The sequence below is a fragment of the Dendrobium catenatum genome, unplaced genomic scaffold (genome assembly GCF_001605985.2).
Source record: "Dendrobium catenatum unplaced genomic scaffold, ASM160598v2 original_scaffold_268049, whole genome shotgun sequence".
Lineage (NCBI taxonomy): Eukaryota > Viridiplantae > Streptophyta > Magnoliopsida > Asparagales > Orchidaceae > Dendrobium > Dendrobium catenatum.
Genome location: NW_021586447.1, coordinates 268,886 through 286,550, shown reverse-complemented (window position 1 = coordinate 286,550; position 17,665 = coordinate 268,886). Strand labels below are relative to the sequence as shown.

At 32.8% G+C, this 17,665-nt stretch overlaps 1 protein-coding gene across 1 annotated transcript in view; it reads right to left on the bottom strand.

Annotated features, from left to right (window-relative positions):
• Nucleotides 1-12,616: 12,616 nt before the first annotated feature.
• Nucleotides 12,617-17,665, bottom strand: part of LOC110104827 — a 22,303-nt gene continuing 17,254 nt past the window's right edge. Inside the window, exons 9-10 of the mRNA XM_020834095.2 lie at nt 13,695-13,786; nt 12,617-12,981 (exon numbers count right to left, since the gene is read on the bottom strand). Of these exons, the coding sequence (XP_020689754.1) occupies nt 12,867-12,981; nt 13,695-13,786 (207 nt within the window). The 3' untranslated portion in view covers nt 12,617-12,866. The remainder of the gene's footprint in view (nt 12,982-13,694; nt 13,787-17,665) is intronic.

Here is a 17,665-nt window from a genome sequence, read left to right as displayed (position 1 = left end):
TACGGATAAATTATTTTGTGTGTATATCAGATCATGGAGCTGAATTAGAACATATCACTTAATTATTGTATATCTGCTACATATCAGGTGATATGGTGCGCTCTTATTTATCTCCAGACGGCATCCGTATCCGTACAGAATAATTTCATCAAGATATGGCATGAGTATGAAAGCTTAGGGGTTATTTAATTTTCTGAGAAATTTTTCTGTGCGGAAGTCAAACACAGTTCACCATCCAGAGACCAACCAGAATGCATCATGTTAGTAGTATCGAGCCGCGGTACCGAGCGGGATGACGTAATGCATTCTGGTTGATATCTAGACGGCGTTCGGCATCAACACATAATAATTTACCCAAATTTCTACCTTGAATTCTTCTTTAAATACTTTTAGGCTTCAGTATGAATGAGTAATTTATATGTAGATATCTCAAAATTAAGAAAAAGAAATATTTCTTGAAATTTATATAAGATATGGCCTCTCTAAATTTGGTCAATATTAGTGGCAAATGATCCAAATGTATTTTCTAAGGGTAAGTAATAATTAGTTAAAATCGAACTGAACCAAACATTTTTGAAAATACAAATTGATTTTTGAATTTTTTTTTAGTTTTCATTATTGGTTATCAGGTCAATTTTAAGCTTAATAAGATTGAAGAACCATATCGATGAAACGAGACATTGGAACCAAGATGGTCAAGTGTAAAGCTTTATACTTTGAAGTTGGAAAATCAGATGCAAAATTATGCTTCCAAAATCATCTCCTTTTTCGTGTATCTTTAAGCACCAAACCAAAGAATCCCAAAAGTCCATTGAGATGAGCAAGAATATAGGAAATTGAAATTTGTTGCAACAAAATCAACCAATCAAATGATTCGATGACCAAATATTAAAATGCATGTTTCCAAATCCTAGGCCCTAATCTACATTTGGATAAGTCGCAAACATATCTTTTATTTTCACTGATCTTTAAGTTCTTACGGTTGTAGGGTATTTCACATATATGAAGTCGTAACCCGTCAATAGTTGAATCACTGGATTGAGAGAAAAGTACATATTTGTATGGTATTTCATAGTAGCCGATAAAGATCATTTCAAACATATTAAATTCAGAGAAATGAGAAGTAAAGGTTGAATATGTTCAATTACATTCTATAAGTTCTCTATTTCTCAATCAAAATTTCATTTAAGTTAAATCCATCTAATGATAATCAATGAACGTATATTATTTCATTTTGAAAATCAATTAAGCAAGATGGGATGAGGAGAATATGTATAGATTGCAGAGCCATCAATAGTATAACGGTAAAATATAATCATCCTATTACATGCTTAGATGATATGTTAGATGAATCACATGATTCTTGCATATTTTTAAAGATTGATATAAAGTGTGGCTATCATCATATTAGAATGAAAGAAGGGGATAATGAAAAACTATCTTTGCAATAAAATATGGTTTGCATGAATGGTTGTTATGCATTTCAGCTTGACTAATAATTTGAGTACTTTATGAGACTTTTGAATCGTGTCTGCGTGTATTTATAGGTAGATTTGTTATTGTATACTTAGATGACATACTCATTTATCATAAGAACCAAAATGGTTATATAGTACATTTGAAATTTATTTAGATATGCATAAAATAGAAAAACTATTGATGAATATGGAGGAAAATATCTTCCACACTAACAAGCTTGGATTTTTGGAATTTGCATTAGCAAAAGGTGTATAGGTAGATATATAAAGTACGTGCAATACGAGAAATTCTATGACTCACAAGTGTAGGTAAAGTTCGCAACTTCCATGGAATTGCTAATTTTTATTGATGAGTTGTGAATGATTTTAGTAGCCTAATAGTATCACTCATCAAAGTCATCAAAAAGCATAGTAAATTTAAATTGGGTGAAGATCAAGAAAGGTGTTAGCTAATAAAAAAATAGTTGATGCACCCATATTGGCTTTATTTAAAATTTCTTTAATTTTGAAATTGAATGTGATGCTTCATGTCCAATGATAGATGTCGTTCTTATGCAAGAAAGACCGATTGTATATTATAACAAGAAACTACGTAGGACAAACTAAAAATATCTTATTTATGATAAAAATATATATACATTAGTGCAAGCTTTAGAGATGTGGTTACATATGGCCAAGAGAGTTCATGATTCACATTGATCATGAATTCCTAAAGCATTTGAAAACATGATTCAAGTTGAACAAAAGGCATGCACAATGGGTGGAGATCATATAGACATTTTCATATGCCATCCAATAAAAATAATGGAAGAAAAATATAGTTGTAGAAGCACTTCATAAATTAAGGTATATCCTAAACTCTGCTCTTGATACTAAATTGCTTGATTTTGAACATATTAAAGAACTATATGAAGATGAGTGAGATTTTAATTTTTAGCATCAAGCTTCTAAGAAAATTGTTAGTGGGAAATATTTTAGTCATATTGATTTCTTATTTTGAGAGAATATGTTAGATACTCCCAACTGTTGTTTGAGAGATTTATTAGTGATGGAATCCACAGTGAGAGATTAATGGAGCCCTTGTAGAGTTGCTTCTATTATTGATATTAAGAGAGACGTTAAAAGAACTTATGGTTGATATGTCACTATTAGGAAAGCAAAATCTAAAATACAACCTTAGTTTATATACTCCTAGTGAACCTTAGACTAATTTTTTGATAGATTTGTGTTAGGTTTGTTTAGGTCTAATTAAGGGAGAGACAATATTTATGGTGGTGTGTAGATTTTCTGAAATGACACATTTTATTCCGTGCAAAAAATTAGAAGATGCTTTAAATGTTGTTAATTAGTTCTTATAAGATATTGTGGAACTTCATGGTATTTTTAGGGCAATTTTTCCTGATAAGGATGCTAAATTATTGATTTCCCTTTGAAAGCTCATATGAGAACAGTTAGAAACTAAGTTCTTTTTTTCTATTGCTCATCATCCACACACCAATGGTCAGAATAAGGTTGTGAATAGAACCTTATTTACTTTGCTATGGGCTATCATTAAGAAAAAAAAAATCAAAATTTGAGAGGAATGTCTATCACATGCTTAGTTTTATTATATCATTTTATTCATTATGCAACCAATTATTCACCATTTGAAATGATTCACATATTTAACTATTTAACACTATTGGAAATATTTCCATTACCTAATTTTATGTGTACTAACATGGATGGAAAGAAAAGAGCTGAGTATGTTAAGTAGATACATTAGAATTTAAAACTCAACATAGATACGAGAATTTAGTAATATGCAATGAAAGCAAATGAAGGGGGCATACACTACTCTTTGAATTATAAGATTGGGTTTGGTTGCACATGATGAAGGAATGATTTTGAGCAATGGCTTTCCAAACTACTACTTAGCATGCATGATCATTTTCAAGTTCTTGAATGAAAATGCTTACAAGCTGGATTTTTCATGTGAGTGGTGCAAGTGCTTCCATTAATTTTTCTAGTTTAAGTCATTCTTATGAAATTAAATATTGAGGAAAAATCCTTTTGAAGTGGATGGGAATGATGGGAGAAAGGATAGTATAGATTTTCTCTTTGTAATTTAGAAATAAATATTAAAGAGTTGGGAAAATAAGATTGCATGAGTAGTTAACATTATTTTATCTCGGCTCTTGGAGACGTATGAGAACTTTTCAGAAGATTTCTAAGGTGCTCTTCCTTTTCAATTAACCATCCATAGTTGATTTTGTTTGTTAGTTAATTAAACGATCACGAACGAGCTTTAATCGAACCGAACAACGAGTAGTTCGTCGAACGTTTGGTTCGCTTGCAGCCCTATCAAGTCTCTTGTTTTATTGTTAGTGATGGGTCGATATTTCTTCCCACAATCCTAACATAGATCAATCCTTCAGATTTGATCTCAAGCTATGAGTTTTGTCATCCTTAGTGGGATTCATATCACTATTGATAATGGGTGGTGTAACCCTTAAACACAATTGATTGAGATGCACTCGCCCGAAAGAAGAGTGTAGTTTAGGGCCTCTTTACCATCAAAAGGTTAGACTTGTGGTGTTATATAAATGGTAGTGAAATCCTTGTTTGAGAAGGAAATTGGGCATTAATATAGGCATTATAGATGCTATAAACAATTAAGAAAAATGTGTGTCTCGCGTTCTATAGCTATAGTTGTTTAAGTAGCACTTTATTTACTTATTTAATCAAATATTATAGATGCTATAAACAATTAAGAAAAATGTGTGTCTCACATTCTATAGCTATAGTTGTTTAAGTAGCGCTTTATTTGTTTATTTACCCATTTGATTATTGGTGTTATAATTTTTAAGAGGTGAATATTGCAATTCATTTTGTTGTTGTTGTTGTTGTTTTTTTTTTTTTTTTTTTTTTTTTTTTTTTTTTTTTTTTTTTTTGTAGTTTATATATTTCATTTTGCTCAAGTTTAAACTCTTACTCTTTGCATAATTCATTTAATTCACCATAATTTATTTTTGGATTTGAACGCTTATAATTTTCTTATAGAGAACTAATTGCATTAGCTAAGTACACTAGAGTTAACCAATTCACATTGACAAATTTATTTTTTATTCTCTTCCCTATTTATCCACATAGCCAATTACTTAATTTCACTTTGTGAGGTATCATTTGCAAGATTGATTTAATTGACTACTAAGTGTATGCTAACTAATATAATTTGAGAATACAATCTTTTAAAAAATATATATAAATTGAACACTCACTTGTATTAGTTTATACACATTAAATAGATGAGTCCTCCAACATTTATACAAAGATTATGTATTTGATTTAAGTCTTTAATTATATAGTTAGCATCCATCAGTGTATTATTATGAGTGTTTGAATTGGTTGAATTTCCAGATATTCGAAATGCTTGATTCACCGTTCCATATCAAAAGATGTTCAAAGTGCATATACCTTTCGAGACATCTTACATTAGTTAAGTCTATATTGTATTATGCCTCTCCTTTTACCTAACCAATACAAATATTAATGAATTTATATAATGCATATTGATTTTTTTTTCTATCAACTCTAATTAGACATCCATGACAGCAAATAACAATGCACTATAAAATATCAAAAAAAAAATTGTATTAAAATATTAGTATATGTTTATGATGAGTATTATACAAAGAGAGCAAAAGTTTCTTTATTTTATGTTAATATTTTATGTTAATCTCTTCAAATTTATAAACAAAATTTGAAAATTAATTTTAATAATTTTTAAGATTCATTAAATATATAGATTTAATGATTAATTTATAGAAATAATTAGCATTAATTATTGCCAACCTTATGTAGTTGTGTTGAGGCAATTAGGATTGATGAATTATTACTTATGTGATATTTGGCGTAGTGAGAATTTATCATTTTAGTAGTGTATGAAAACCTTATACATACTCAGTTAAGATATGTCGAGAACAACTCGTATGGGAGATGAGAATTTTATACATGGAAAACCTGAGGAGAAAATCATAGAGCTTCGCCCTGTTATTAATATTACACTTGTGTGAGTCAAATAGTACACAAAAAGTTTTGCAATAAAATTGGGGAAGGTATTGATACAATGTATTATATGTAAAATGTGAAGGACGACTTTTATGGTGAAAGTGAGAGCCTTGAGATTATGAAGAATTTATTAAAATATTGTTCAAGATTTTCTCTCTTGCTCTCCTAATACGAGAAAATAATAATAACTAAGAAGATAGGCATTAGCCTCGACAGACTTATTAACAATGACAAGTGTCGACATTGGTGTTAGTGATGAGCTTCAATCTTGTAGGTAATGATGTGCATCAACTTTAGTAACGGTGATTGTGTCACATTGGCATTGATGGTTGGCATCGACCTTCTTCACAATGGCAGACATTGGTGTTGGTATTGATACTAGCTAGCATCAACCTTGTTAGCGAAAATAAGCTAGTATCGACTACATGCATTAGCCTTTTTAAAAATGTGAATATTGGTGGTGTTGTTAATAATAGGCGTAGCATTATTGTCGATGAAAAGTGTCAGTTTTAAAATTAAAAGCAAGCATTAGTCTTACAGACATTGATGGGCATTGACGTTGGTGCCAACGATACGCATTGGCGGCGTTTATGTTGACAAAGGGTGTTATCCATGGTATCAATGTTGGGAGTTGGTTTTGTTAATGATGGGGTATGTCAGCATTATTAATTAATGATTGTGGGTGTTGATTTTTTATCTACAACATATGTCGGCCTTATTAGAGACAACATATGTTAGTGTTATTATCAACAATAGGTTTTAGCCTTGGTGGTGACAATGGGTGTCGATTTTGGTGTTGACAACAAGCTTTGGTCTTATTGGTGATGGTAGGCAGCAATTTTTTGTTAACATAGGACATCAACTCTATTGGTAATGACAAGCACATGTGTTGATGTCAATAATGGTCATTTGTTATGGTAGGAACAATGGGCGTCATCATTTCTATTAATGGTGAGCATCAACTCTATTTGTGATGATGAATCTCAACATTGAGTTAATGGAGAACTTCAACATTGGTGGTGATGGTAGGTTTCAATGTTGTTGTCAATGATGGACATTGCTCATGATGTTGATTGTGATCATTGGACTAATTGTCAATAATGTGTGTAGACCTTATTGGTGACAAAGGGTATGTAGATGATAGGCACCAAGCTTATTGGTGATGATTTTTGCTAGTTTCAAAAGAGTGGCTCAACCAAGTTGTTGACAATCAACGGTCACAATCAATACGAAAGTCAACATCCATTATTGCTAATAAAGTTGAAGCATACCATCGATATCAAAGTTGACGCCACTATCAACAATAACATCTAAATTTATTATTGCCAAGAAGATTGATGATAATCATCGACAGTAACACCAATGCCCTCCATCAACACTAATGTTCACACTCATCATAAGATTGACATCTGCCATTAACAATATTCTTAATGTCCATTATTTATAATAATGTTGTTGTCGGTCATCACTAATAAAGTTGATGCATAATCAAATGTCAAGTTCACCATTGCCAACAATGTTGATGCCCACCATTGATACAATGTTGATGCCCACCATTGATAATAATATTAATGCCCGCCATTGACAATAAGATCGACACCCAACATTAAAACTAAAGTTGATGCCACCTTTGCTGATAAAACTCCGAAAGTTGATGCCACCTTTGCTAATAAAATTTTAATGAGTTGTTTTAATGAAAATTTTGAATTTTAGGTTTATTGCCTTGCCAAATAGGAGAGAGTGAAGAGAGAGAAGGTTGTTCGGGGATTTTTCATCCATTAATTTTATTTACATATTTATTTTATTTGTTGTAAGTAACTCAAATCTCATTTTAGTTTTTTAATAATATAGATTTTCTTATATTGAACAAAATTGATTATTTCCTACTGCATTTTGATTGTGGCATTTGCATAAGAAAAAAAGGCTAGATGCTAACACTATAAAATGGATTGGTTGTTAAAACATAAAAAACTACACAAGCGGGTAGGCCAACGAGCTTTTCTTTAAATATGGTTTGTGATGTTATTCTGATTGTAGCCTGTAATAGATGATCGATTAAACCAAAGGGCAGAGAGTGATGACTATTTATTGATTTAATGAAGTCACATGTAATTATAATTTATTAATTGAATATGATAATTGATTAATTGAATAAATGATAATTGATATGATTGATAACTAACTAGGAATCAGTTGAGGTAAAAGATGTTGAAAACATCATGTTAAAACAAGATGTTCTATGTTGTTAAATTATACATTAATATCATTGACAATATTTTAGAGGCATTGATAATACATAAATAGGTGACACATATGAATATATATGCTATATTCTTTTAGTGATTTAGTAATTTATAAAAGATTTTTGTGTCATTGTTTTAATGATTTATTGAATTTTATACAAATTATTAATTTTTAGATTCATTATAATGATTCCATACTTTTATTATTGAGCATATTGAGTTTTATTGATAATATTTGGTCATTAACTACATTGATTGTTATTGATTATATTAAACTAAACATATCATATTGATTCTTTAGTCCTTACATTAAAAGTTTTAATTAGTTTTGGATGATTATTGTCGGGCTTTTAAGCTCATTATGTAGATTTTTAATGATTTCAAGTCAGGGAAGGGGTTAGGACATGTTGGAGTGAGATTGTCATAGATCCTCAAGTTTTCTTTAAATTTTGGTTTTGTATTTTCTTTTATTCTTTTGTAGTGATCTCATGACTAGTATAAATGGATTTTTGGGTGAATAAATAGTAAAATATATTGATGTATATGATTTTAGTTACTCTTGTTGGTTATTGTGTATATTAATGATTTATGAAGCTCTGGTATATTCTTAAAATGATAAATATACAATTTTTTCAAATTTGATTCTAGGATGGTATAGTTAATGATAGGCGTAGTGTTATTGATGATGAATAGTGTCAGTGTTAAAATTGGTAGCAATCATTAGTCTTACCGACGATGATGGCCATTAACATTGGTGCCAACAATACGCATTGGCAGGCATTTGTGTTAACAAAGGGTGTTATCCATGGTATTAATGTTGGGAGTTGGTTTTGTTGGTGATGGAGAATGTCATCCTTATTAATGATTGTGGGTGTCAACTTTTTATCTGCAACATATGTTAGCCTTATTAGAGACAATATATATTAGTGTTATTATCATTGATAGGCTTTAGCCTTGCTGGTGACAATGTGTGTCGGTTTTGGTGTCGACAGTAAGCTTTAGACTTATTGGTGATGGTGTCGACGATAAGCATCAAAATTTTTTGTAACATAGGGCTTCAACTCTATTGGTAATGACAAACATACACATTGTTGTTGATAATGGGTGTTAGCTTTTGTGGCAACAATGGGCATCATCATTTCTAGTGATGGTGAGCATCAACTCTATTGGTGATAATGAATGTCAACACTGAGTTGATGGAGGATGTCAGCATTGGTGGTGATGTTAGGTTTTAGTGTTGTTGTCAATGATGGACATTGCTCATGCTTTTGATGGTGATCGTTATACTAATTGTCAATAATGTGAGTAGACTTTATTGGTGACAAAGGGTATGTAGATGATAGGCACCAAGCTTATTGGTGATGATAATTGTTGGTGTTAAAAGAGTGGTTCAACCAAGTTGTTGATAATAAATGGTCAGCATCAATACGAAAGTTAAATGCCATTATCACTAATAAAGTTGAAGCATACAATCGACATCAAAGTTGACTTCACTATCAACAATAACATCTACATTTATTATTGCCAAGAAGATCGATGATAACCGTCGACACCAACGCTAACACCCTCCATCAACACTAATGTCAACACTCATCATCGATAATAAGACTGGCATCCACCATCAACAATAATCTCAATGTCCATTATTTATAATAATGTTGTTATCCGTCATTACAAATAAAGTTGATACATATTGTTAGTAAAAATATCGAGCTCACAATTGTCAACAATATTGATGCCCACCATTGAGAACAATGTCAATGCCCACCGTTAACGATAAGATTGACACCTATTGTCAAAACTAAAGTTCATGCCCCTTTTGCTAATAAAACTGCTAAAGTTGACGCCACCTTTGCTAATAAAAATAGCACTTGTCATCGATCCCATTGGTCACCAATAAGATCAATGCCCGCTATTGACACCAGTGCTAACCCCTATTGTCACCAATAAGAGTCAAAGCCCTTCGTCGACATCAATGCAGAGGCCCCACACCTCTTTAAAGCCTAATGCTCATCTTCTTAGTCATTAGCTCCTCTTATTAAGATGATAAGTTCTATCTATTACCATAGAAATTATAACAAACAAAATTATTAATCATTATAGGTTAGTCGATTACGCTATTAAACATGATAAAAAATCATAATAGCCACAAAGCAAATAATAATTTGCATATTAATTTGAATTTAATTTTTTTTTATTTAATCCTAATTCTATGTATTATTATATTATCTTCCAATGTGGTCAATCAATAAAAAACCCCTTCAAATAATATATATATATATATATATATATATATATAATACCCTATTTTTGTTGATCCAAATATAAAATGAGCCTCAAATACTTTTGCATATCTATTGTATCAGCATTTTCTGATTTACATAAGTAGGCACTAATTACATACAAATGTCTCTGATTTACATGGGTAGGCACTAATTACATACAAATGGCTATTTGGCATTATGTATCATAAGTGCATTGTAAAATAAATGTTGGGGTTTTAAAAAAAAAAATTGCTTGATTAGAAGCACAACAAATTCAAAGTAATATGTCATGGCTACCCGACCCAAACTCCCTAAATCGAGAATGATTTACCTCATAAATGAACTAGAATGAAATACAGTTCAGTGACTTTACTTTAGCTCAATATAATTTTCATCCAACCAAATACTAAACTTCTCAAAACCTATGAATTCACTTTTATTTACCCTCACTTTACTTCCAACAAAACAACTCCTAAAATATAAAGAGAGAGCCACAATTACACAAGCATCATAATCTTGAAAATATCGTAAAAATATATTTATTATATTATTCACATTTTGTTACCTTGCAACTAATATAATCAAATATATAAGTTAAGATAATTAAAAATTAAGTTTTATTATAATTTCCCACTCAATAATTTCTAAATTCACCACTACTAAAGAGATACAGTCCAAATTATGAATTATCATTAAAATCAATTTAATAATCTTAGTAAAGTTAAGACAAAACCATATAACATGTTTACAAAAACCACCAAGCAAAAAAGCTAAGAAAGTTTTTTTTTTCAAATAAAATATAAATAAAATATTTGCCTTGCTCTAATCTTAGTAAAGTTAAGACAAAACCATATAACATGTTTACAAAAACCACCAAGCAAAAAAGCTAAGAAAGAATTTTTTTTTTCAAATAAAAAATAAATAAAATATTTGCCTTGCTCTTGAATGAAAATAAAAGGACTATTTGAGATAACTTTTTCACTATTTTACTTTTAGAAAGATGTCACTCACTCCATTTGACCATAATATTTTATTATCATTTAAAAAATTTATGATGATTTTTTTTTTATTTTATAATCAGATTGCTAGATTATGATCGTCACAAGAAAATTAATATTCGATATTTTAATATTTTCTAAAAATTAATTTGTTAACTGACACACTAAAACATATGCAAAATCTTGTGACACCCAATCAATGAGCTGAGATGAGCTCCATAAAAAAATTTATGATAACCACAACAATTATTTTAATAATTAGCCACAACTATCTTAAACACATCCTAATATAAAACTATTATGAGAAAGCTAATTTTTAAAAGCTGATTGTCATCTGTTTTCTTCTAAAAATCATAAAAAATAACTTTTTTATGATACCCTATAATCTTAGGCTTCTTTTGGAATAGCTTTTTTATTGCTCCTTAAAAGTTCCTTAAAATAACTTTCTAGCATAAAAATTAATAAATTGTTTTAATAAGCGATAAAAAAGCCGTTCCAAATGAAGTCTTACTCTAACAAATTTTATTTATTTTTTTTTTTCCAGAAAAGTGTCTGAAAATCAACAAAAAAATGTCAAATAAAACCAAACAATGTAAGAATAAAGCATAAAGAAAATTGCCCTAATTGACCCAAACAAAGGAACAATTATTAGGTCAGGTGACCTGACGTAGCTCTACGTTCATATGCCAATAATATTTCGTCACATCTTCTTACTTTTTACCGCGCGGCCCGACGACCCGACCCGGACCGAAACCCGAAATAACTATGTTCGCGTATTGCTAGGTATTGCTCGGTATTGCTATGTATTGCTTGACAATAACGAGAAATACCGCTCTGTGAAGAGCAATACCGAGATATTGGTATTCACAGAATGGTATTTCTCATTATTGCCGATCAAAATCGACCAATAACTAACAATACTGAGCAATACGCGAACATAGCAATCCCGGGTCCGTTTTGGGTCGGGTTATCGGGCCGCGCGGTAAATAATGATAACACGTGGCACTAATTTACTAGCGTCTGAACGTAGAGCTACGTTAGGTGAACGGACCAAATAAAAGTTCCAAACAAAGACCCTCAATCAGTAAGAATTGATAATAAAAAGCATGGTGTTGTGGTATGCATTGAGCTAGACCAATAAGAATAAAAATTATGTCAAAACACTCTCATGCAAATTAAGGATCTGGTTGGGACAGTTTTCTTCCTGCTTTCTAAAGCTATAGTACAAAAACTTTTTAAACTTAAAATTTTTTTACTAGAAAGCTGTTTTAGAAAGCAGTAAGAAAGCTGTCCCATACTTCATTTGAGTCAACTTTCTTATTCTTTTTACAACAATTTTCTAGCACAAAAATTTCTTAAAACCATAAAAAATAGCAGCCAAAAACTATCCCTAATGAAATCTAAATCGGGATAGCAATAAAACTCATTGAATTTGCTTTAAATTTAGTGCAATATAAAATCTTCATATAAAATACTATTCTCAAAACAAATCAAAAAATTTTAAACCCAATCATAAATATTTTACTAAAAATACCTTAAACCAAAGACTTACAAACTAAGCTGCAATCTAACAAGGCAAGGTAGGTACCATGAAAACTCTGCAAAAACTTGTAGGAAAAATCAATGCTGGACAATCTTTACATGTCTTTAAATGGTTAATAAAATTTGGAAGAGAAAAAAATTCAGAGTCTGCCTCAAAAACACAAGCGAATTTCTACAGTATTTTCTACTTTACCTTGGGTTGTATTATAAGAGAACCTCTATTTCCACAGTAGCAGGACGCAGATTGGAATGAATGTAGGAAAAAACTGGAATAAAAACAAGAAATGAACTCTAAACATCTGTTAAGATTAAGGATGATACAATCATAACATAGGCAAGAAAGAAGAAGATGGCTATCTGAATGAAGAACTTTGGATTCTCCCTCATTCCTGGAGGTGTGACCGCTCTGTACCAAGAAAAATAAATGTTACTCAAACTAATAAAAATATGAGTAATTCTATGCCCCAAAAAAAAAGACCAAAACATGAGACCCAAAAAAAATAAGAAAATATCGGATTAAGACTTCATTTGGGACGGATTTTTATTGCTTCTTAAAGTGACTTTCTAGTACAAAAATTTTAAAAAGCTGTTTTAAGAAGCAGCAAAAAAGCCCTCCCAAACGAAGCCTAAGACATCACCACAAAAATTTGGTTATGACGGGTCTCAAAGCTATTGGACTTTCTATGAGATGAATAGAATACATTAAAAATAAATCAGAATTTGTATCGCACTCATCTCAAAACAAATTCAATAGCTTTAAGATATATCATAATGAAAATTTTGAGTAAGATAATACAGAGCCAAATCTTCATTTAAAAGTAGGCTATATATCTTCACATTAGCTTGTTACAAGAGTATCAATATCTATTTTAATTGCATAACATAGGAGGCCCAACAATAAAGGGAAAATGTTGGGGTTCGGATATCTTCCCCAAATTTAGCTGTGATGGGTCTAAAAAATCATTGAATTTATTTTTAGAAAATACAGCGCATGAAGAATAATTAAAATTTATATTGCATTCATCTCAAAACAAATTGAATGGCTATTAGATCCATACAAAACTTTGGTCAGAATATCTTAAAAAGAGTAAATAGCAAAAATTAATGATAAGAACTGGCCTAGCAATGCGCTGTGAGAGGCGATGGAAAGGCAAACTCTGAATGAAGACAATGCCTGGTCCCGTTAGAGAAACTGTTACCTGGTAGTCACCCTGCATCATCACAAAACATCAGCTCATAGAATGGTTAGATTATGATGAAAATGATAGCAGCTTAAACCCGGGCCTCTTCGATGGAAAATTATTTTGTGCAGACACCGAACGCCGTCCAGAGTCCAACGAAAATACGTCATGTCACCCCCTATTCGGTATCGCTCGGTACCGAGCTCGATACTACTTGGTATTGGATGACATGGCTGCAACTGATTCGCCTTTGGATGGTAAGTTGTGTCCGATGTCCACACAGAATAATTTCTCCTCTTCGACAGACAAGCCGCTACCGTATGACAATTATTAATTCGGAAGTAGGAATAAAAAATATTTCTCTTAAATTAGTTAGATTTCATCATCTTCTTTCTTTCTTATTCACAAACTTCTTTCTTTCTTATTCACAAATGTAATTTCTTTTCGATCACTTCATCTCAAGTGAAGCAGGAAAAAAAAACTGCAAATTGCTAAATTTAGAAAGAAGTAATTTGAGGAAAGCCGTGATGGGCGAATTTGTGCAAATATAAATTCTATCAAGGGTTTATATGCCTCAATTGCTGGCGTAACACACATCAAGGAATTTCAATCTGGCCTTACGGCCTATGAATAAGTTATTATATGGACAAGCTAGCCGTGCACTATAATGGTTCCTTTCTGCCTTGCATGTATATTCAATCCACTGCTATGATTTCATAATTTTAGAAGAAATAAAATTACTCCTAAAATGAGGCTAATCATACCATTTTGAAAACTTGAACGTGATTTATGCAGAAAATCAAGACCACTTCCAATGGCCGGAACATAAATCCATATCATCTTAATATGTTGTTATGTTCCAATTGTAGGTCTCATCATATTCGAAATTCATGCCTAGAATGTATCAAAAAACACCATGCTTAGCGGTGGCATGGAAATTTTTATAGAAAATATCTGGAAAAAAAATAGTTTGCAAGTAAAATGTGCAATAAAAATATCTCTCACATTTTATTGATGTGAGAAAAAAGGAGGATTACGTTGGGTAGTTGACAGCCAGCATAAAACTTGTCGAATAATCATGATATGAATCATGACATTTTATTGATGAGTACCAATTATTCGAGGAGCTCTTTGTTTCCACACATCCCAGAATCAAAAGAAATAGTAATTTTAATTTAAAATAAAGTTGACACCTTTTAATAGCGAATGATAGGCATTCAAGATTCATAAAGCCAACAAGCCTAGTGATGATGATTAGAAGGGAAACGGCAGAACAAAATGTAGAAGAGTAGTCGTTCTCAAAAACTTGATCATATTTCACGCACTAAACAAAAATGAACGGGGAAGTCTGCTTAGGCTTATGATGATAGTGATGCTGACATGTATTACTTAATTACCATAAAAGCATTAATTTTTGTGTTCCGGCTTTAGAGAAGAAAGAAAAAGATAACGCATCTAAATCATAAAAACTTTTTTTTTATCATCTCACAATTTTCATCGTACTGATAAAGAGGGACACTAACAAAATAATGAAGGTACATGTTGAAATCCAGCCGTTCCCAGTGCAAAGGATCCGACGGACACAATAATCAATCCGTGGGATACTCTCGTGGATCACGCCATAATGAAGGAATGAATTTAGGAAAGATTTTTATGTATTATTTATGTATTAAATCTGCAATTTATTATTTATCATTAGGATATCTTGTATAGATCTATAAGTAGGGAATTTTGTAATGAATAATTTCAAGCTTTTCCCTCGCAAATCCTCGTTTTAACATGGTATTAGAGCCAACAGCCTTAATTGCCATTGGAGAATGATCTTAGATCATCGGAGGAGGAAAAGAAAAAACTCGGAGCACCCGAGACTTGATCGCTGCAGACCCCGCACGCCGAAGCCAGAAGCCGAGACGAAGCGGAACTTCCGCTCCGACAGGAAGGACAAGGAGGGAGAGGGAGATACCGCACAAGCGAGCTCCCATCCCTTCGCTGCCAATCGAGCGAGAGAGATTGCATCCGAGAGATACCACACGAAGTGAGCTCCCGTCCCTTCGCTGCTGGTCGAGAGAGAGAATCGCGTCCAATTCGACGAAGGAACACCGTCACAAGTGAGTCCCCTCTCTGTCGCTGGCCCTCGCTCAGTGAAGAAGTTGACCGGATCCGAGCCCCGCGCCTCGCTCTCGCCGCGTCCGCTGCCGATCCGAGCCGAACGACCCACTGACGCTGAAGCCGCCGCCAACCAAGGACCCGCCGCTCGTACGTGACTCCCGTGTGCAGTTGGAGAGGCGGAACCGTGCGTTCCTTGGTATCCAACCCGAGTCCTTTAAAGACTCGGTCTGACCAGGTATAAAAGAAAAAAAAAAGAGAGAGAAAAAAAGGGAAAAAAGAAAAAAATCCTTATCGACCCTTATTGTCGAACAAGAGAAATTTATTACGAGAAATAGATAATCTTATAATGTCAGAAATCAATTCCTCCGAAAGTATTGACCAAGCGGAGGAGTCGATAGTGCACCAAGGACGAGGAGATCTTCAAAGCATGCAACCTTCCTATCGTCTAAATGGGAAGAACTACCTGAAGTGGTCTCAATTTGTGAAGACCTACTTAAAGGGAAAAGGTAAAATACATCACCTTCTTGGAGGAGGACCAAAAGAAGGAGATCCCAAATTTGGGGCATGGGATGAAGCAGACTCCATGATTATGTCATGGATGTGGAATTCCATGACTCCAGAGATTAGTGATACATTTATGTTCCTTTCGACTGCAAAAGACATATGGGATGCTGCCAAACAAACCTTCTCCAAAGCTCGTGATGCGGCTCAAATCTTTGAACTTAAAGTCAAAGTTGGAAGTACGAAGCAGGGGAGTAAGACAGTGACGGAGTATGCCACCATTCTACAAAATCTGTGGCAATAACTTGATCACTATAGATGCATAGAAACCAGATGTCAGGAAGATGCTGCGATCCAAAAGAACTTTATTGAAAAAGATAAGAGTCTATGATTTTCTTGCATGACTAAATGCAGAATTTGACCAAGTTAGGGTTTAAATTCTGGGCAAGGAGTAGACGCCATCACTCAATGAAATCATTTCCCTCATCTGCGCAGAAGAAAGCCGAAGAGGAGTGATGTTAGAACCGAAGGCAATTGAAAGCTCAGCAATGGTGATGAACAAAGAATCGTCATGGAAGGAGAAGGGCAAAGATTCTTCGAAGTTCAAAGACAATGACTCACTTTGGTGCAGCTATTGCAAAAAGTCAAGATACACAAAGGAAACATGCTGGAAAATACATGGAAAACCCCCCAGCAAGGAGTGGAATCAAAAAGGTTAAACAAGGAGCACATCACATGGCAACAACGCTACAAGTAAACCAGAAGCACGGTCCAGCCTTGGAGAATTCAATAAAGAAGATATTGATAAATTACCCAAGCATTCCGCCATTCAAGCCATTTCCATGAACGAGTGGGTGGTCGCGAGTTCCCCTAGGCACAGGGCAAGGCCGCGTGCAGGGAAGAGGAATCGCTTGGAAATAGCGGGTTAGAAAAGAGCAAGAGGATTAAAAAATTCAATTTCAGGTCTAAGGTGTATTTAAAACACCGCGATTGAAATTATTTCGAATTAAAAAATTAATGGAGACTAATGGGCTATTTAGGAATTAATGTATGCTCGATGGCCCGAACAAGTAAGAGAGAAACCAGCATGAAAGGGCCGGCCAAGCCATGTAAAAAAAAAGAGGAGAATTAAATCGTTGCCCACGGTTTGAATTAAGATCGAGCTTTAATTTCAAGATTTTAATTAAGGAAGTTTCAATAGAGGGAAAGAAATTGTATTGAATTGGCCATAATCCATCAATTATCCATTAAAAAAATTAGGAGAAGAACATAAAGAGATTGATGGACAAAGAATCTCGT